At 38.7% G+C, this 22,977-nt stretch overlaps 1 protein-coding gene across 1 annotated transcript; it reads left to right on the top strand.

The window, feature by feature from the left end:
- The first annotated feature begins 6,805 nt into the window (after positions 1–6,805).
- Positions 6,806–9,475, top strand: LOC120257868 (protein trichome birefringence-like 26). Its single transcript, XM_039265153.1, has 4 exons — positions 6,806–7,066; positions 7,158–7,244; positions 8,077–8,355; positions 8,531–9,475. Exons 3-4 carry the CDS (start codon positions 8,275–8,277, stop codon positions 9,332–9,334), a joined length of 885 nt encoding a protein of 294 aa, XP_039121087.1. The 5' UTR covers positions 6,806–7,066; positions 7,158–7,244; positions 8,077–8,274; the 3' UTR covers positions 9,335–9,475.
- Positions 9,476–22,977: the final 13,502 nt, after the last annotated feature.

The raw sequence follows: 22,977 nt of genomic DNA, 5'->3' as shown, positions 1-22,977 counted from the left end.
ATAGGACCTCCTTTGCTTTGTATCACCACTTGAATTCCAGGGTCATTCAAGATGATTCATGGGAAGGATAGAAATATCTTTAGAGATTGAATGCGGCCCCTCGTGTGAAACATTTCACTTGGTTGCTTATTCGGGAAAAATTAAAAAAATAAGGAATATCTCTTCTATTTAAATTTGGGTCCTTAGGATATGTACACTATGCGTGGACTAGAAAAGGAAACTATTGATCATCTTTTTACTACTTGTCATAAAGCTAAAATCTTTTGGTCAATTATTAGCAATATTTTGAAAAGAAGCATTCTTTTCCTTCTTGGAATTTTGAATGGATCTTGGCTTTCTTCCTATCAACCTTGCACCTTTGTGTTTTTGAAGTCCATCATTGTGGGTTGGTGTTTGGTTTTTTTAGAAATCAAGATTTATTTTGATCTTTAATGGTGAAGCTCAAAATATTGCCTTTGATTGCTGAAAAAAACAGTCACCCACATTAGGGAGTTCTCCTCCTCTCCTCTCACTTGTTATGGAAAATGCTTTTTTCCTTAACAATTTCTCTTTTGCAGATGGTCCATTCTTATTCTATGCCAGAATTTGTAAGGAAAATTGTCACGCCCCAAATCCGGCTCGCTAGACCCGGTGAGCTGACAAACGTTTGTCCTATTCAGATATTCACGACCAATATGTACTGGATTCTCTTTTGGATAGGCCCTGAAAGGAGAAGAGCACACTTACAAGACCAAAGACCCAGTAGGCGTGCAAGGCCTCAAAATCCGAGGAAGAGGGTTCTTATCTCATCAATAGCAGTGAATCAACCAAACCAGTGACGACAAGATCCTTCTCTTTTCCTCATCACCGACACCACCCGCTGTTATTTATAATTTTAATCCTAGCCATTGATATTACTTAACTAAATCCTAGCCGTTGATTGTATTTTAAGTTCAAAACCCTATACATCTCTTCAACTCCTTGCGATTTAGATCACTGTTAGGAAAATGAGAAAGACATAGTCTCCTCCTTCTCTCTCTATTTGCGGGTGGTGTCAGCGACGAGGAAAAGAGAAGAATCTCACCGTCACGGGTTTGGTTGATTCACTGCTATTGATGAGGTAAGAACTCTCTTCCTCGGGTTTTGAGGCCTTGCATGCCTACTGGGTCTTGGTCATGTAGGTGTGCGGCCATTTGTCAGGGCACCGGGTCTAGCGAGCCGGGTTTGGGGTGTGACAAAAATACTAATAAAGGAGGATTGGGCTTTCTGATCATGAACCATAATTCTTCAACTCTTCAGGAGGAAAGTTGTCCACTCCCAGATTCAACTACCACATCAATTGAAGCTGAAGCTCTATCTTTAGCCTTGGAGGTTATCAAGGATAATGACTCTACTATAAAACATATCTTTACTTCTAGCAAGGATCTTCAGGATACAATCACTTTTGGCTACAATCATCAACATTGGAGAGTTGACCCCTGGGATTAGATGATCAACAAACATCTTAACAGTTATTGGTTATACAAAGATCCATTTTATTCCCTCGAGATTGGAACATAGCTACTCTCATATTGGCCTTGCATGGCTTGCGCTTCATTGCATAACTCTTTTTCACCAAGGCAAGGATCTCCTTTACTGGCTCATGAAGGCCTTCAAGTTTAATAGTTTCTCTATGTAACTCTCTGTTTCCGTTTCTTTGTCTTTTTGTTTACTTCCTATGTCTTTTTCTTTGTTATATTGTTTTTCTTTGTAATCATGAGACTTCTTTTCTTTTTCAATAAATTTTAGCCGGTTGGCTCTTTCCATAAAAACTTTGATGTTCTATGTGTGCCAATAGAGTCACCTAGATCTTAATGCTCAGTTGTTTCTCTGAGCAAGGGCATGGAAAATTTCTTTGCCTTATGTCACTCTACCATTCCATCACTATAAATTTTTTGACAAGTGATGGGATCCCTTTTCTCGAGAAGCTTTTGGAAGAGTACCCACTGTATGGCTTTTGCTTGGTTGGTGATGGATTACAAGGTTTTTAATTTAGATACTTTGTAAAGTGCAACTAGGGCAATGAAACTCCTTTACTTCCCATGTGATAAGATTGAGTTAATCATCTTATGTTCCTATATCTTATGGTGATCAAGATTTAGGATCATTTGTTTTTTTTTTCTAGGGTGCCCTCTATACTTTACTTGATGCAAGATCTGTATGGCATTCCACTCACCCTATGCTAAGGGACGGGCCACTATTGATGGATCTAGACCTTACCGAGCATTTTTTTATAAAATTTGTGACTACTTGAATAAAAGATATTTAAAAAAAATTGTCCTTTTCAAACTGATTCTTAACTTTAATTTCTTTACATTATCTTAGTTCAATAAAGCCCGAGACTATAAATGCCAAAGTTTGGACAGTGTTTTTAAAACCGGACCGGATCGGCCGGTCGGATCGGAAAAACCTGGAACCGGCCCATAGCCCGGTCCGGTTTTAGAATTAATGTTGACCAAATTTTGAACCGTCAAACCCAGCCAAACCTGGTGAACCGGCCGGTCGAACCAAAACCGGATGGAACCCGGTTTTTAATTTTTTTTAATTTTTTTTTTTTTAATTTTTTTGTTGTTTTTGTAAGAAATGACTTAGGGCATGTAATTTGCTCTTTTTTTTTCTCGATTTCATAACGCTCTTTTGAGTCTTGATTTGTCGAAAAATATTGTTTGGATTCTTGAACTTTGGAGTTTGGAGGAATGAGAAAAATAAACAAAAAAAGAAACTCAGTAAATTGTTTAAGAGGTATAGATTATTTAGGGACTTATTTTTATTTTTATACTTTTTATTTTTAATGGTAATGATGATCAAATATGAGAATTAAATTAACCATACTTAGTTCTAGTTTTGTTTTGAATTTTTTTGTTCATGTCTTGTCTCATCCTCATATAATTAGTAATTTAATTAGTTTGGTAAGAAAAGCCTTGTCGTCATTATAGAAGTATCAACAAGTCCATTGCTAGTGGAGGGTCTTAAGCACAACTTATTCCAACATGTGTTTCCCACTGGTGATTGCATTGTACTGGGACCATGTGCTATGTTTTTTTTTGTCTTATTGATCATTGTTATGGGACCATGTGCTAATTGCATTATGATCCTCCATATATTTTTTAAATAAATTTGATTTATCAGTTTTTGTTGAATAATAATAATAATAATAATAATAATAATAATAATAATAATAATAATAATAATAAATAAATAAATAAATAAATAAAATAAAATAAATAAATAAATTTGAATTCCTTTAGTTTGGCACATCAAACACAAAGAAAAGCATACTACAATGGGTAGGGTAAATTTTTTGATAGTGTACCAAACTATGACCCGTTTTCATTTTGGGGTCTAGACTTTAATTTAAATAAAAATAATTATCCAATTTTAATGTTGTTCCACTGTATGGTCAGCGAAGAGATTTTTGGCTCTATTTTTGATGATATAATATTATAAATTTCTATCAACATTTGAAATGAAATTACCAATTGGGCAGACAGATGTTTCATGCATATGTTGACTGAGAATTTTTAGCATTTATATCATCCAAAAATAAATCAGAATCTCTCAAGTAACCACCATGTAAAGAATTAAAGTTGGGTAATTATTTTGATTCAAATTGAAGTTCGGATCACATAATAAAAAATGATCATAGTTTGGTACTCTGCCAAAAAATTAACACACAATGGGTCATAAAAGAAAACCCTCTTATCCATTAATTTAATCAACCTATGGTAAACTTAAAAAGTTTTTAATTCCTCCACCATGTTTCACATTTATATAATGTGCCATACCATCTTTCAATTCTTGTCTATATTATCTATAGCGACGACGTCTTCTACGCATGCCCTCAGATTTCAAATCTACGCAAGTTGATTATCAACCGTCAGATCATTAACCACCCGTCTAGATCATTCAGATGCATAGCTTTTACAGTGCTTATGAATAGTTGCACATTGAATAAGTTGGACGCACAATGTTTTAATATAAACCGTCAATGATGATCGTACAATAACTGAATCAATCTCAGCCATTCAAACCCATTCCTACTAGACTCTACAGCTGCAAATTAAAAACTTAAACTACACCCAAAGCACAACAGAACAACTTATATGGACCGGGTACCATGCTCGGCACTATTCATGCACCGATATGTGCCATCTCTCTCATCCTTACTCTCACTCATACTTTTTCAAATCTAGGGACGTCTCTGTGAACGTACCCAGATGATCTTTGCTCTTATATATATATATATATATATATATATCATATATATACATATCCATATATAGTATATATTCTCAGACCACTAGATAGCATAGTCGAGGGACTTGGCCAAGCCTAGGGACCAAGGACGATGGGTTCGACCGGATCGAACCGGGTCAATAATAAAATATTAAAAAATATATTATAATAAATTAATAATAATAAAAAATAATATAACCTATTTTTTAATAAATAAAAAACACAATTAGTTAAAATATCATATTTAAAATTTTAATTTTATATACTTTCCTTGTTTTTTTAAATATCCATATACAATTAATTTAATATTTAAAATTTTAGTTTTACATATTATTATTAAATTTTTAAAAATATAAAATATTAAAAAATATATAATATAAAAAAAAGAAAAAGCAGAAGCACGTGAACCCTCAACTCTATCTCACCCTTAGCATTCCCCTCCGGACTAAAAAATTAAATAAATAAATAAAAATAAAGATGAACTCTCTCTGTCTCTCCTTCGGTGTTGTCTCATTTCTTCCTCATTCTCTCACTGCCCGCCAGTGGTTCTGTTTCACTTCTCCTCTGTTTTTCACCTTCAATCTTCTCATTCTCTCTTTTCTTTGAAAAAAAAAATATTTTGCTTAACCAGTTAGATCCGCTCAAGTTATCCGATCCTTGGGTAAACAAGTCGGGTCATCAGATTTTTGTCTAGGTTATTTCAAAGGCAGGTCAAAGGGTGTAACTGGACCGGTCTCATGACCGGTTCCCAGTTTGACAACATTGTAGCAAATGTCACCTTGAGTAGTGGAAGTCACATTGTATAGTACTGTACTGATATATTATATATTGTATAAACATCTGTATCGGTATTGTTCATCAAATGTTCATTGGGTACCCTTGTGGGAGGAGTGTATTCTCCATCTTTCCAGTAGTTGCAAAGGTAAGGGGGATTTACTATTGTGAGGTTATGATCCATGATATATCATCTTGGGGGTACATGGCAAGCCCTAATTGCCGCGTGTTACCCAACCCACATAGTAAATCTTTTAGGGGGTTCTTAAATCACCATAGCTAGTACATCATTGTACTTGACTGTCTGTTTGACACCCCTTGTGGGAAGTCGTTTATCGCCAATCTATACATGTAAAGTAATTCGTAAGACCTCCACAAGAAAAGAATCAATCTCAGAGCAAACAACTTCTATACATTTCTGCGTAAATTACAAAAGATTAGTACTCATTGTGGTCCAGCTTAAATCCTGGATACTACTTTAGGAGCTCTTCCCAATTGCTAGACTTTGATCCGGATGTAGGCTTGTGCACAAACTAAAAGCAGAATTCTAAAAAATAAGCACACAATGAATTATAATTATCATTATAATGTCCACATTTCTTTAAAAAAAAAAAAAGGGGGAAAAAGCAATATGCAGAATGAAAGATCCTCAAGATGTGGTTGAAAATTGGCTCATTAATCCAACAAGAAGCAAGGTCAGAAAAGTTCTGTCCTCTCCGCAAAGGTGTGGTAGACCTCTTGTGGGGTTTCGACATTTGTTGCAATTGGCTGCAGGCATAAAGTTTCAATTTATTTTGTCTTTCTTTTTCTAGAGCAAAGCATCAAGTGTATACCTGGATTAGGAATTAAAAGTTCAGTCCGTACACTATAGCTCAGTACTGCAGGATTCAAGTTGTAAACTCTAACTCACAAACAATGTTTTCAGAATCGGACCAGGAAGTGAACCGGCTAAGCAAGCGGGTCATGAGTCAATCGGTTGGACCGGATGGCCCGGTTTGGTCGATCCGGATGAGGTAATATATATATATATATATATATTCCAAAAAAATTCTAAACTCATATATTATTCCATGTCCAATTAAATCTAATGACATAAAAAACTACATCATATATAAGATTCTCCTCACTAGCCCTTAAAAAATTTAATGAAAAATTATAAATAAATTTTTTTATGTGGACTGAAATACAGTGAAAAAGAAGAAAAAGTTGAAAAACAAAATGGAAAAAAGAATTGCTTGAATACCAGAGAGAGAGAGAGAGAGAGAGAGAGAGAGAGAGAGAGAGAGAAGGGGCTCTGATGGTGACTTAGATAGAATGGAATCAAGGGAAATCTTTGAGTTGGAGAGAGCAAGCATCTTTTGGATAGCAAAGAGAGAGGTAGGTGAATTGAAGCCCGTGAATTGTTATAGTTTAAGCAAAACTTTAGAACCGAGTTCAACTCTGGTTTCTAGTCAAACCGGGAGGTTCGCCAGGGTTTGATCAGGTTTGACCGGGTTGACTCTTGGTCAACTAGTTCTATAGAACCGGGCTGGATTGCCGGCCGGTTCCCTGATTCTGTCTGTCCGACCAACCGGTCTGGTCCGGTTATGAAAACAATACTCACAAATGAAGAGTCCATTACCTTCACTAAATCCAGCAAAGAGTTAAACTCATAACTTTTTAAATATTCCATACCAACAATTTTTTTGCGGGTGGGGTGACTGTACAAATCACTTGTCATTATGTATAAACATGATTAATGAAATAGCCATATATATTCCGGTGCTATAAAATCATCAATACAACAACTCATTGAAAACCCAGTTTGAGGGGGGTTAGCATCAAGCTTGTTCTCTGTGCTTTGTTTGTTGAGCACAGATGGCAATGAAAGACGTGGATGTGGCAGGGGACCTTGAACCACTGCTTTCACAAGAGGGTTTGAGGAGGAGTAGCATTAGCATGGTGTTCTTCAAGTTCATTGGTGCTGTCCTATTAGCCAGTGCCGCTTGCTACCTCTTCATTGGCTACTTCAACGCATGGACACCAGAGACCGAAAACCGTATCTTTTTTGTTTCCCATAGCATTGCTTCATTCTGCCATGATGAATTTCATTCCTTTTTTTTTCACATATATGTCTATGGATATTTCAGACTCCTTGTTATTGGAGGAACAAGAGCGATTGAATATAAGGCCTTTGATGAAGGAATCAAGTGTTAGAGAACAGCACTTAAAGAAAGGTAGGTACTGATCTCTGTACCTGAGTGCTTTCTCTCTGAAAAAAAAGAATTGTGTGAGTTACATGTCCTGATTTTTGCACTGTGTTTCATAAACAATTTAGTTCTGTTTATAGTTTAGTCTTTCTCTAATTTTTTTTTTTTTGTGATTTTGTTTGTAACTATTTTTAAAAAGTATTTATAATTTAAATAAATAATTATATATATATATACTTCTTTTACACACTATTTTATTGTAAATATTTATTTATAGTTGATTGTTTTAATTTGTTCTTCAGTTGTTTTGTGCTTCTTTTAATGTACTCTTGGTTGTTTCATCTAATATAATTGAGATTTATCTTTTTTTAAAAAAAAACTTTAAACTAAAACTTTTTTTATGATTTCACTTTTTTTATTTTTTTCTTCATGAAATTAGAAATATAAACTGAATGTAATTGGATTGGTAACTTTTAAATTAAAAATGACTTTTTTTTATGAAGAAATTTAACTTTCAAAAGAATGTTTTTTTTTTTTTTTAATAAAGTGGATAAACCAGCAATTTGATTAAAAAGAAGAGAACAAAGAAAGTACAACAGAGAGGAAAAAACGAACAATAAAAGACTGAAAATAAATAACAGAGAACAAAGGAGTACAACAAGAATGTGTTATTTTATTTAAATTTTTAAACATAAATTTAAAATAAAATAACAATTGGGAAATAGAAATTAATTAATTCTTTTGAAAAAAAATGTAGACTTCAATACGGTTTTGGTAAGAACGTTGCATTACAAAAAGTGTTTCCATCATTACTAAATTTCATAATTAATTAGGCATATTTTTGTGGTGTATATTGCAGAAGCATGTGATCTTTCTATTGGGGAATGGATACCAAATCCTGCAGAACCCAGCATACACAGATAAAACCTGTGGTGGAATACCACGGTATAATAACTGTCTTAAGAATGGGAGGCCTGATAGAGGTTTTCTTTACTGGAGATGGAAACCAAGATTCTGTGACCTGCCTCCCTTTGATCCGGTGACATTTCTGGATGCAATGCGTCATAAATCATGGGCATTCATTGGCGATTCCATTTACCAAAACCATGTGCACTCCTTACTCTGCCAACTCTCTCAGGTAATATATATTCTAATCTCCACATTCCATACTACTCTAATTTCTGAGACTCAGCATTTATTAGATACTTAACTTCTATAGACTTAGATCTTGTAATGTTCAATATTAAACTATTTCACATTCTCTTTTCTTGATAGTACTAAACAATGGATTATGAACTTCTTTAATCCCGCAGGTAGAAGAACATCACGTTATATATCATGACCCATCCTTCCACATAATAACATTCTACTTTCCATCTCACAACTTCACAATCTATGAGATTTGGTCTCCACTTCTGGTACACTATGAAACTATCGATGACCCAGGGGTTTCCTCTAAAAAGTATATGAACCTTCATCTTGACATTCTGGATAGCACGTGGACCAGATTCTATAACCAATATGACTATATGGTGCTCTCGGGCAGCCCTTGGTTCTATAATCCAAGCATTATATTTGAGAAAAACGAAGTCATTGGCTGCCATTACTGCCCTGGATTGGGACTCAAAGAATATGGGGCTGCTAAGGCTTATGCGAAGGCACTTCAATTGAGTCTCAACTTCATTGCTACATCTGAACACAAGCCCATTGTCATTGTTAGGACATGGCCACCAAGCCACTATGAAGCTGGAGAGTCACCTACTGAAAGAGTTTGCAATAGGACAAGGCCATTTAGAGAAGGGGAAATAAGTGGTGCTCCGGCAGACCTTAAAATGAGGGAAGTTGAGGTTGAGGAGTATGAGAAGGCTGCACCCATTGGAGCAAGGAATGGGGTGAGAATCGAGCTTCTTGATACTTACCATCTTTTCCTCTTGCGACCTGATGGGCATCCAGGTCCTTACGGTACTTATTATCCATTTGATGGTGGTAAGCAGCAGAATGATAAAAATGACTGCATTCATTGGTGCTTGCCAGGTCCTATTGACACTCTGAATGACATGCTAATGAAGATGGTCATGAATGGAAATGCTCATGACTCTGCTTCTGCTATGCTCTAGAATGCAGGACCTTTCCAAATATTTGATTTTCAATTTCTAGATAAGTGGTAATTCAAGGTTCTTCTTCCGTTCACTTTCAGTCTTAGTACTCATTTTTGTCCACGTATATGTGATGCACAACTCCAACAACTCACAATGCTCCATTTTGGTTTTTTCCAATGTTTTTGAAGAGCTGCTGAGCTGAAATTTGTTTGAAAAAAAAACAGAAAATTACAAAGAAATTAAAATAAAACAACAAAGGGTGAAAAAGAGAAAAGCAACAATCAACCAACTGAAAGTAAAGCTAATTAGCTAAGGCCAGTGATAGCCATAGTTGAAGAGTCTTCATTAGCCATCTTGGAAGATCCCTATCCTGGTAGGATAGAAACAAAGATAAACAATGTAAAGTAACACCATGACTAGCAAGCCTAAAGGCAATTCTTATCAAATCTCTAGTAATGAGATGAACTTTTGGAGCTCCAATAGTATTGACCAAATGTCCTAAAAGACTAAGCCATTGGGTAGCTCTGATGTGTTCTCCGCAAGGGCACGGGTCGCACACAAGTAATAAAGTGGTACCCCGTGAGGGGTAGGGTTGTCGAACCTCAAGGACTGGACTTAAAGTACTAATCTATCTTTTGATATTCAGTCAAACAAAAGGTGATAAAAGATTTAATTAAGAACTAATAGTGAAAGAGTGAATGATGGTAGAAATCGAGGGATTAGGATTGTGTTTTCAACTACAAGAAAGCAATGCCCGGGGACGATTCCTATGAGTTATAGTATGTTGACTTGATTATAACAATTACCAGGTACATTCCACAATTCAAGTGTGTGCCCTTAAAGCGATGTTGCATTCATGCTTCTCAAACACACTAGTTATGCCAAGATAACTAAATTACCAAGGCAGCTGTGCAATTTAAGCCATCAAGATAAGCAAACACAAGATTAAAACACAAGACATTCAAGGAGCTCCATAATCATTAATAATCAAGTAGTCAAAGCATACAAAGCCACATAGTTCAACATTCCGGGGCACCGTGGACGGTTAGCCCCTCATGGATAGGTACAACAAGAAAGACATAAATGAAGAGCAAGAGAAAGAAGACATGACTCCCTTCTACTCAAGATGATCTTCCATGTAGAGATCTCTATATGCTCAACCCCACTCCTCTTGATCCCCTTAGAGTGTGTGGTGAAGCCTGATCTTCGCCCTCTTCAGTGTCCTCCGGTGGATAGTTGAGTCCCTGAACAAAGATGAGAGCAAAACATTAAAAACTGGGGTTAAAAGGGTTGTCTTGAAGCTCGACACGGTCTAAAAATGATTGTGCTTAAACCGTGTTTCCATGGACCGCTTCTGAGTGAATCGGTTAAGTGTTCTCCTGAGATTTTTAGTGGAAGGAAGCCGGTCATGCTTGGTGCGTGTTTCCATGAACATGATCATGCCGTTAAGAAAAATAGCCATTCCAGCCCGAAAGATTCAGGGGGAGGGACATGATCGTGCTTCAACTGTGTTCACCATGGTGTCACTCCCCTATAGGCTTCTTCACTTTATCCACAGCAGGCTGGGAGATTTAGGGGGACAGAGCATGACTGTGCTTTGCTCGTGTTGAGGTTGAGCACTTAATATTTGTTCAAATTTCTATCATTTCGATGACCTGATTCACTCCTAGTTAAATCAAGCTCCTCAATTCCTACATCATTAACAAATATAGCCAGAATAACACCAAATCTTTATAAAGAAGTGCTGAAAGACAAGCAAAAGCATGAATTGAGGGCTAAGAAAATATGATATGAATTGCACTCATCAAGCTCTCCAATTGTGATGAGGATTATGTTTATGGAACTGGGTACCTTCCTCTTTACTATAAACATATAGTAGATGAATAGTACCATATGTATGAATAGTGTCAAATGAATAGCATTATATGTACAAATATTATCCTACTATAAATATAAATAATCCAGGAAATATTATAATTCAATATTGAATATAAAATCTAAAAAGCAAAAATAAAGAAAGGAATGAACACACCAGAATTTTTACAAGGTTTGACAATTTGTCTACTCCTCGGGTATCGCGGCAGGACATTTGTGCATTAACTCTAAAGCTTACAAATTTTGGTAATTTTTCAATTACCTACAAATGGAAACTCCCAACTTAAAAAGCTCAACCAATATTGAAGAAGAGTTTGAGAATGGGATGATTCAAACCAATGCCTTAAGCATCTATTTGTTGGCTTACATCCTTCACCAAAGCCTCCATCTTCCAATGTGGGACTAAACCATAAGCCTTTGTGAATTTTCATATTCACCCACAAATGAGCCAAAATTATCACAAATTACTACTGCTGATTGCAGAATGGAGGTTAGCCCTAGCTATAAAAATGTGCTGAATTCGGAAGTTATGATTAATGACAATATGTAGAGCTGCAATGAAGGTGTTTTTGTTTCAGCTTCTAATTAAAATTCAATAGGGATGTGGCAACTTCTGCACAAAGGATAGTATAGTTAGCATTAGAAACATAAAAACCTGCGCCACCTTCAGAAGTGGTGTTATTCCAGGATGCCAATGAAAACAAGAATAAACTTCTTGCATGTGAAAAATTAGTTAACAAAAGATTCTTGCCACAGAGGAAGTTAGAAGTGGAGGTATATTATTTGCCATGAGCAAAGACTCTTTTGGTAATGGGATTTGGATTTGGAGGTTTATCCTTGAATAAAGAGTTGCATCTTGCATTCCAAATGAACCAGATAGTTGCAACAATGACAGCATTAACAAAGCTATAATTAGAGTTGTAAATGGGATCTAACAACAAACTATCGAGAAGGCTACTAGGAAAGCATATATCTTCGCCAATTAAGTTACCAACCAATGACCATATAAGTTGAGATCTTGAGCAGTAAGAGATAGTATGCTTTATAGTTTCAAATTCAAAAGCACAGAAACACTAGGAGTTTAGGGGGCCTAAATTAAAGAAATAAAGGTAGTCATAAGACTTGATTTTTCTTTGAAGAAGTAACTGACAACCCCCTTTTTGCGTGTGAACTGCAAGTGCACGGGTTTATCGATATAACAATACCGTGGTGAGTGGGTAGTAGTATTAATAGAGAATAGTGATCAGAAACACAAAGATTGCTATTTAACTAGAATGAAAATGAATCGATAGTGGTGTGAACAAAATCAATGAAAATAGAAATAAGGAAAGAAGAACGAGGCATAAATAAAAGATAGGAGAGGCAATCGATAGAAATTGGGGCACCCTAGACATTGCTCACTGACAACGCCCCTTGCGTGTGACCCGCAAGTGCACGGGCTTGTCGAACTAATAAATCCAAGGTGAATGAGTATCGTATCCACAGGGAGTAGAGAATAAAAATACCAAGATTACTATCTAACTAAGTGAAGACGAAATAATGATTTTGTTGATAAAATGTAATGAAAGCAAGAATAAAAGAAACAAGAAAGAGAGAAGCACAAATAGATGAGAGGTAAGGCAATCGATAAAAGTAGGGTACTCGGATATTGTTCCACCTAGGATAGTTGTTTCAAGTGTAAAATAAACTATTATATCTCCTAATTGACGCTTAATGAGTCACGAAAAATCCTTAAACACATGGTCCCAAACCTAAGGTCAACTGTGACTAACTCTACACTATATCTCGACGGAGAAATCGATCAATCTCAACACCTCACACTGTGTAGAATTGCAAGACACTCTAGGGATTCCAAGTGATAAACCCTATTCCAATGTATAGATCTAACCCTTTGGTCCAGGCGAAAGACCCATAGTCGCAATTAAGCCCTAGGTGCTAAAGTCACTTCAACGCTTCACTCCATTGCCTGTGCAACTAAGCCAGCCGAGGTCATCCCTTAACCCATTCACTCTACTATGACCGTAAAGAACTCTTTGGAACGTGGAGGTAGGATAAATAACATCGGAGGGGAAAGGGGACGCTCCGCTACCTCTCGACTCACCCTCTCAACCCTCTCCAATCTTGCAATGTCTAACCCTCATGGTGTGTCACTCACTCACAAAGGTTACCAATGTAGACTCTCAACCCATAGTGTCACTCTAAGGGAGAAATCATTCAACAAGCATTCAAGATCGAAACTCAATTAAAGGCATCAATTAAGGAAAATATAATAGAAGATTAATGAAACAAATACATCCTAGAGTTCATAAATCCAAGTACCCACTAGGGTTTTAGCTTTCCATAGAACTAGTTACAATCAACAATGAAATCAAATGTAAAAACAAGTAATCCATAGAAAAACCACCTCGGTATTTGTGTCGATGGTCTTGTGGAGTAGCCTCGTCTTCTCTAAAGGTCCCCTTGTCCGGCCTAGGGTATATCTCACCGGATCTATGCCGATGAAAGCTTCCCCAATAACCTTCTTGCAAGTGGAGCGTGGTGTTGAAGCCGAAGAACCTCTCCAAAGCCTTACCAAAACCCCTCGAAACCCTAGCAGCAAACCTCTCAAAAGTTAGAGAAAAGAGGGAAAAGAAGATTCTGAAATCGGGGCTGAATCGCAGCTTTTAAAGGGCTGGAATCGGGTATCCACACGGGCCCGTGCATGTTCCACACGCCCCTGTGAAATTTCCACATGGGCGTGTGCATTCTCTGGAAATCTAATTTTCGGCCGATTGTAAACAGTAACCTACTACAGTGATTTACTACAGTGCTGGCCAAAAATACTCCCGAAACCACACTTTTCATCGGGGTAACATAAACGACCACACGTTTATGCCGTAGATCGTGTCGCTTCTATAATCAAAGACCTCATTGGTGAAGATCTTGCTATCAATGCACAAGTTAGGATACGCAAATGTGACTGCCTTCGTGCCCCTCCAACTCATTGTAATGACTTGAATACATGGAGGTTGGCACACATTAACGTATATTAGAGCCCCACTTATGTCTTCGTGTTTGTTCCTTCCAAGATTCCACCAAATCGCGCATTCACGATCTACTTTTGGCTTCTTGTCTTAATACTTAGCTTCACAACCCTATATGTGCAAAAGAACACAAATACACATGTATTAGCGGTTAACCATTATAAAAGTTATGCTCATCATAAGGAAAGATTACTTCACATTCTTAACACACAAAACACTTATCAAACTCCCCCCACACTTAAGATTTTACTTGTCCCCAAGAAAAAATAAAACATTGAAGCGTAGAAGAAGGAAAAATTGAAAATGCTTTGCCTTAGGTTCACCAAAGCATGCAAGGAGAGCATTCTAAAAGTAAGGGAAATTTCAACACTAAATACAAAAAATCAATGCTCTAGCTAAAACTTGAATAAAAAAGGTTAACAACCCCGAGATCGTGTAAGTGTGTTTGAACTCACTCAAGTAAACCCAAAGTATACTCCTCAATATTCCAAGTGTAAGGGAATTATTTAACTACAAAACATAACAAAACAAAAGGATGGTAGTAGCTTCACATATCCTCTAAGGTAGCCATTTCCGAAGCGGCCGCTAAGGTGGCTTTCACACTTTCGGGGTGGTAGCTCTTTCTACCGGGGTGGTAGCTTTCACTCATCCTATGAGAGTAGCTTCATACTTTATAGGTGGTAGCTCTTTCCACCCTCAATGCACAACTAAACAATCTATTTTTTTTTAGCAAAATAACACAAGAAACAAAGCTAATTAGTATCTTAAATATCGAACTTGAGTTTCCAAAAGAGTTTCATGAGTGAGTGGTGCACAAATATTCATCGGGCAAAAATTCCTAGAAATTCAAGTAAAAACTAGATCATGAGAATATTCAATGTTAAAATTTTTCCTAAACTCAAGAATATAAGCATTGCAACTAAGGTGAACCGCCATTGGCTACGTGAGCATGTATGTCAATCAAAACTTATGTAAAAGTCCCCCACACTTAAGATGTACATTGTCCTCAATGTACACATGCAAGTACAATAGAAAGTATGGCAATCAAGTAAATATGTGGGAGTGGGCAATTGAAACAAAGTTGCAATGGGTTGTGAAGAATACACGACCCACATTGGCTGTGTCCATGACTAGTTCTCAATTCCCATACTGACAATACCATCAGCACACATACACAAGGGGGTTCAGTGAAGTTTAATATAAACAAAAACAACTCGAGTATATAAAAGATAAGACAATGAAATACAACTCTAGATAAAAATAAAAGATAAACTTAGAAGGAAGGTCCTTTCTGAGTATACAAGTCCAAAATAAAATGCTGAAAAAATGATGAAAAATATAAACATAAAGCAAAGCGAAAGACACATCAAGCGTCGGTGTCATCCTGTGCTGGCTCTACTGCTGTTGCTAGAGGTGGTTTACTAGGTGGATTCATCGGTGCATGAACCGGTGATGATGCCGCTGAATGAGCCGGAGGGGTCCGGGATCTCATAATGAAAGGTGAAGATGCGTCGCGCTCAAGTATCTGCTGTAAGGTATCGAAACATACCATCACCTTTATGTACTGCGTAGCCTGCGTCTCGCGATCTTTAGTGATCTCGGTCCGTAGCACCCCTACCGCACTCTCGAGCCTCTCAAATCGATCATGGGCTTGAGATGGTAAAAACACATGCACCGGAGGTGGCTCCTATGCCGCAGGAGGTGCCTCGGTCTCCATCGCTGGAGGATGAGGCTCGGGGGAAGGCTGAGAACCCTCGGCATCATCACCCTCACTCTCGGCTATCTTTGGGGTGGGTGTAATCATAGTATACTTTCCCGGCTGAACCCTGCAAACCATCCCCTATTAACCTCATCGTCTCTATGCCCAGGGGGGCAGGTATACTCGCCTTCTCGGCTCCTCGAATCGCGTCCAACAAACCCATTCCCATAACTAGTCTCGTGATGTAGGGGCTTGAGAATATCACTCCTAATCTGACATATTGCCCCTGATGTCGTATATACTCGCCAGGATGTGTCCCAGGTGTATCAGTGTGCTCTGTACCATCGAATAGAGATATAACAGCTCCTGTCGGCTGAGCACACCAGTGATGTTACCACAATCGTTAATTGACCTACTCAGAAATGGCGTGTTTGTACCTATAACTCGGCCGGGAGAGACATGTGGCCTTTGACACCCCGGGTTCATACTGCCCCTTGTCTACATAACGCTCTGTATGCACGCTGCGGTGTCAACGAGCCGGGGTAATCCATAGGTAACTCTCGTAGTCATCCGTATCCTTGAATGCCGCATCATTAAGTCCCAGTCTAATAGAGAACTAGCTGACTGACATGTTGTAATGTTGTCCGAGTGCTCTAAACTGTATAGTGTCTGTGTTGTCAAAACTGGAATAAGAGCAGTCGACCTAGAATGATGATAACACCTCGAGCATCAACATACGAATCGCAGGATCCCGTATGGCAAACAACCGACTCCATCTGCCTGCCACAAGCATCTCTCTATCTCCTCTACCATGTCGCCTATCCCCTGAAACCTCTCTCACTGCATCCATGTCAAGAAAACGTGTCTATCTAAACCTTAGCTTTGCCAATCTCTGAAATCAAGCCTGATGCTTAGGAATCACGAAATTCCATCTATTAAATCAGGAGAAGTTCACAGAATAATACTGGAGAAATCGACACGATCATGTGGAATTTCCACACGCCCGTGTGTATCCACGGGCATGAAAACCACACTGTCGCACGCTAAAAGCTCACAAATACATCATTTAATCTCTTCTAATTTCTTCCTAAGCATGCATACCCCTTCTAATTGTAGAAACGAAGCAACATTCACTAGTTTCATGGATTAAAATCAAGAATTGATGAAGAAAAGAAAGAAAGAGGGTTTACCGACAAGTTGAAGATGTAGAACTTGGAATCGGCCGGAAAAACAAGTAAAAAACCTTCTAAAATGACGGTGTGAGGTCGGGAGAGAGTAAGAATGCACTCTCTCATTGATTAGGAGTGAGAATGAAGAAACACGATGAGACTTTAAAGGAAACTCGTGCCTCTTAATGTTCTGTATATCCACACTAGCCTGTGGAAATTACTCATGCCAGTGTGGCTCCATAGGGAGAGCATCCACAAAGGCAGACGCACGCCCATTGTGCACTCTCGGGATAACACTCCTTTGCTCTGAACACTTCCACACAGGCGTACGAAAAATTCCCACTCCCGTGCGCCCGACCCACAGGAGCAGACGCACGTCCCTGTGGCTTCTCTGTCTAACTGAGAAAATTCTCTAAGTGTTTCACATGCCCGTGCGGAAATTCCATACGGGCGTGGATCCTTACTAGGAAATTCATAGGGGCAGATGCATGCCCATGTGTCTTCTAGGGATGGAGGAGAAATTCTCTGCAGAAAACCATATGGGCGTGCTGAAATTACCCACACCTGTACGTTTGTTGACAGAATTATCCATAAGGGCGAGTCCACTCCCCTTTGTCCTCTCGAGAAAAATCTCTAAGTCTGTGTAGGGAAACACATGCCCGTGCGAAAATTTCGCATGGGCATGGACCAGCACAAGGTCGCTCATAGGGGCGAGTTCATGCCCCTGTGCCGTCTCTGGATGAGCTCTGAATGAAAATGCACACATGTACAGAAAATTCCACACGGGCATGTGTTTTTTCTAGACACTTAGAAAAACTTTGTAGGCTCTGCAGAAAATTCCTGAACACAAATATGCACTGAGAGCTTGCCTAACAATGCAATTTTAACTAGAGAAAACACGAATAACACGCTCAAACGACCAAGATTCTTCGCTACACACGATTAGGCACATGATAACGCTACAATGTCCATGAGAAAATCACAGCAAAAGCATCTAAGAATGAAGACACCAACACTTAAAGCCTTATTTCATGCAAACACTAAACTAAAATTTAGGAAAACAATAAAGACTTAGGTTTGCCTCCCAAGAAGCGCTTGTTTGAATGTCACTTAGCTTGACATACCTTGTATTACCTTATGGTGGCCCATAGATGAAGGTTTCCTTCTTACTCATGACTTGGAAGCATGATGAACATAGTCTATTTGAAGATAGAGGGAGATTTGTTGAGCTTGGTACCACTTAACAAAGGTTCATTAACCTTGTTCTGTTCTTGTGCATTCCCAACAACCTTGGGGTGTTTCTTGTGGTTTCTCCTTGCCCGCTTCATCTTTCGGAGCACCTTCTTCATGATTCCCTAGAGTAGATGGTACTTTGTCCTCTAGGGAAAGCATCATTACATCTTCATAATCCACCTCTTTGGTCTAGCAACCCCTCGTACGGGTCCGGATTCAACATTTCCTGCATATATTCATCAATTATCTCATCAGTAGTGTCAAGAAAATACAGAGCATCATCAAAGTCAAGAGAATGTCGCATGGATTCGGCGAGACGGTATGTGAGGTTATCATCTCCAACCCTCAGTGTCAACTTCCCACCGTCTATGTCGATTAATGCCTTGGAAGTGCGCAAGAATGACCTCCCAAGTATCAAAGGAACATCTATATCCTCGTCGATGTCCAATACTACAAAGTCTACAGGAAATATGTACTTGTCCATCTTCACAAGTATGTCTTCAATGATGCCCCTCGGATGTCTCACTGTTTAGTCCGCCAATTGCAATGTTATCCGAGTGGGCCTAGGCTCTCCAAAGCCTGGCTTCTTCAAAAAGGTATATGGCATGACGTTGATACTAGCCCCAGAGTCTGCCAATGCCATTTTTTCACCCATATTACCATTGTTGCATGGGATGATGAAGCTTCCGGGATCTTTCTTCTTGTTTGGCATATTCTTTTGCAACACCGTCGAACAAGAGGCATCTAAGATCACCGATGCACTCTCCTCCAACTTCCTCTTATTGGTCAATAAATCTCTCAAGAACTTAGCATACTGAGGCATTTGAGACAACACCTCCACAAAAGGAATGTTGATGTGCAATTGCTTAAATAGACCTAAGAACTTCTTGTATTGCTCATCATTTTAGTCATTCTTCAATCTTGAAGTGTATAGGAAATTCTCGGCTTGTAAGGTGGGGGATGCCATCTCCTTCTCTTTGTTTGCTCTCTCCTCAACCTCCACGACCTCGGGTGCTTCAACATTGGTCTTCTCACGTTTGAAACCTATCCTCAACCTCACGACGAATTCTCAAAGTGATCGCCTTCACATGTTCTCTCAGATTAGTCTCGGTATTACTCAGTAGGCTTCCTTGTGGTCTCTCCGATAGAGACTTCGCAATTTGCCCCACTTGATTCTCTAGATTGTGCAATGAAGCGGTGTGGTTGCGAAGTTTAGCTTCGACCAACTGAAACCGATTGTCCGATGTCTACACAAATCTGATCAAAGCTTTCTCTACATCGTTCATCCGGGTCTCCAAACCTGAAACACGATTCTTCATGTTTGGGGTTTGTTGTTGTTGTTGGAAACCCAGTGGTTCTATGGCCTTCTGCTGCCCTTGGTGGTTACTCCATGAAAAGTTGGGGTGGTTCTTCCAACCAAGATTGTAGGTGTTGCTATATGGATTACCTTGGTTTCTCATGGCATTACTCACAAAATCGACTTGCTCAACTGAAGATGTATCACCAATAGAAATAAGGCAATCGGTTGGAGCATGTCCTCCCCTACAACCTGTGCATGTAGTGATGGCCGCCAATCTATTAGAAGTTAGAAGGTCTAACTTCTTGCTCAATGATTCCACCTGAGCCGCCAAAGAAGTGACTGCATCGATTTCATGGAGTCTGGCTACTTTCTTCCTTTCCTGCGCATTCCACTAGTAGCGGTTCATGGCCATTTCCTCTACCAATTGCCGGGCTTGATCAAGGGTCTTGTTCCCCCATTGTACTCCCTATGGTAGCATCCATAAGCTATCTTTGTACTTGGATTCAACCCATTTGTAAAAAGTTTGAATGATCATCCAGTCGGGGAAACCATATTATAGATACTTCCGCAAGAGGTTCTTGAATCGCTCCCATGTCTCAAACAATGATTCGAGCTCCATTTGTATGAAATGAGGATATCTCATTATGAAGCCTTGCTGACTTTCAAGGGGGAAAGTATCTCGCAAGAAAGGATTCGACCATTTCATTCCAAGTCGTGATGGAAGCCTTTGGCAATGAATGAAGCCACTGCTTGGCTTTTCCTTTGAGAGAGAATATGAAAGCCCTCAATCTGATAGCATCATCCGACACTCCATTAATCTTCAACATATCACAAACTTCTAAGAAGTTCTCAATATGATTGTTTGGATTCTCATCGGTCAAACCATTGAACTGCGCTGACTGTTGAATCATTTGGATGAATGTCGGTTTCAGCTCAAAGTTCGGAGATGTGATCAGGGGTCGCACAATACTCGATTGTGTGCCCAAAACTGAAGGTCTGGCATAGTCAGAAAGTGTTCTCTGTTGCTCATTCTGTTCTAACATATTATCCGAACGCTTGACCTTTACTACAGCTCAGATTGACGGTTCTTATATAGGTTCTTTTCCCCTTCTTATAAGTGTACGCTCAAGCTCGGGATCTCCTTCAACAATTTGTGAAGAGTTCCCTCGAGTCATAACCTGGAGCTACAACCAAAAAGAAAAGAAAAATCAGAATGATGATAGAATAAGAAAATATGAAATTGAATGAATGATGAATAGCTAAAATAGCAAAGTACAAAGTATCCCTAAAAGCCTACTTCCTAGCAACAACGCCGAAAACTTGACAACACACTTTGCGTGTGACCCGCATGTGCACGGGTTTGTTAAAGTAATAAATACCGGTGAGTGGATATCGTATCCACAGGGAGTAGAGAATAAAAATACCAAGATTGCTATCTAACTAAGCGAAGACGGAATAATGATTTTGTTGATAATATGCAATGAAAGCAAGAATAAAAAAAACAAGAAAGAGAGAAGCACAAATAGATGAGAGGTAAGGCAATCGATAGAAGTGAGTTACACGGATATTATTCCACCTAGGACAATTGTTTCAAGTGCAAAATCAACTATTATATCTCCTAATTGACGCTCAATGAATCATGGAAATCCTTAAACACACGGTCCCAAGCCTAAGGTCAACTATGACTAACTCTATACTATATTCCGACGGAGAAATCGATCAATCTCAACACCTCACACTGTGTAGAATTGCAAGATACTCTAGGGATTCCAAGTGATAAACCCTATTCCAATGTATAGATCTAACCCTTTAGTCCAGGCGAAAGACCCATAGTCGCAATTAAGCCCTAGGTGCTAAAGTCATTTCAACGCTTCACTCCATTTCCTGTGTAACTAAGCCCCAGCGGAGGTCATCCCTTAGCCCATTCACTCTACTATGACCGCAAAGAACTCTTGGAACGTGGAGGTAGGGTAAACCACATCGAAGGGGAAAGGGAACGCTCCGCTATCTCTTGACTCACCCTCTCGACCCTCTCTAATCTTGCAATGTCTAACCCTCATGGTGTGTCACTCACTCACAAAGGTTACCAATGTAGACTCTCAACCCTAGTGTCACTCTAAGGAAGAAATCATGTAACAAGCATTCAAAATTGAAACTCAATTAAATACATCAATTAAGGAAAATATAATAGAAGATTAATGAAACAAATACATCCTAGGGTACACAAATCCAAGTACCCACTAGGGGTTAAGCTCTCCATAGAGCTAGTTACAATAAACAATGAAATTGAATGTAAAAACACATAATCCATAGAAAAAAACCCCTCAGTAATCATATCGATGGTCTTGTGGAGTAGTCTCGTCTTCTCTAAAGGTCCCCTTGTCTGGCCTGGGGTAGACCTCGCCAGATCGATGCTGACGAAAGCTCCAATAATAATGTTCTTCTAAGTGGAGAGCGGTGTTGAAGCTGTAGAAAATCTCCAAAAGCCTTGCCAAAACCCTCTAAACCCTAGCCTTAAGCCTCTCAAAAGTTGGAGAAAAGAGGGAAAAGAAGATGCTGAAATCGGGGCTGAATCTCGGCTTTTAAAGGGCTGGAATTGGGTATCCACATGGGCCTGTGCATGTTCCACACGCCCCTGTGGAATTTCCATACAGGTATGGGGAATTTCCACATGAGCATGTGGATTTTCTGGAAATCTGATTTTTGGACGACTGTGAACAGTAACATGCTACAGTTATTTGCTACAGAACCGGCCAAAAATACTCCTGAAACCACACTTTTCATCGGGGTAACATAAACGGCCAAATGTTTATGCCGTAGATTGCGTCTCTTTTATAATCAAAGGCCTCATTGGTGAAGATCTTGCTATCAATGCACAAGTTAGGATACGCAAATGTGACTGCCTTTGTGCACTTCCAACTCATTGTAATGACTTGAATACATGGAGGTTGACACACATTCACGTATCTTAGAGCCCCACTTGTGTCTTAGCGTTTGTTCCTTCCAAGATTCCACCAAATCGTGCGTTCACGATCTACTTTTGGCTTCTTGTCTTAATACTTAGCTTCATAATCCTACATGTGCAAAAGAACACAAATACACATGTATTAGCGCTTAAACCTGATAAAAGTCATACTCATCATAAGGAAAGAATACTTCGCATTCTTAACACACAAAATACTTATCAAACTCCCCTACACTTAAGCTTTTACTTGTCCCCAAGCAAACATAAAAAATTGAAGCATAGAAGAAGGAAAAATTGAAAGTGCTTTGACTTAGGTTCACCAAAGAATGCAAGGAGAACATTCAACAAGTAAGGAAAATTTCAACACTAAATACAAAAAATCAACGCTCTAGCTAAA

Source organism: Dioscorea cayenensis, chromosome 4 (assembly GCF_009730915.1).
Source record: "Dioscorea cayenensis subsp. rotundata cultivar TDr96_F1 chromosome 4, TDr96_F1_v2_PseudoChromosome.rev07_lg8_w22 25.fasta, whole genome shotgun sequence".
In the NCBI taxonomy this organism is placed as follows: Eukaryota; Viridiplantae; Streptophyta; class Magnoliopsida; order Dioscoreales; family Dioscoreaceae; genus Dioscorea; species Dioscorea cayenensis.
The sequence above is the reverse complement of the archived record's forward strand: the minus strand, read 5'-3'. Positions and strand labels throughout refer to the sequence as shown.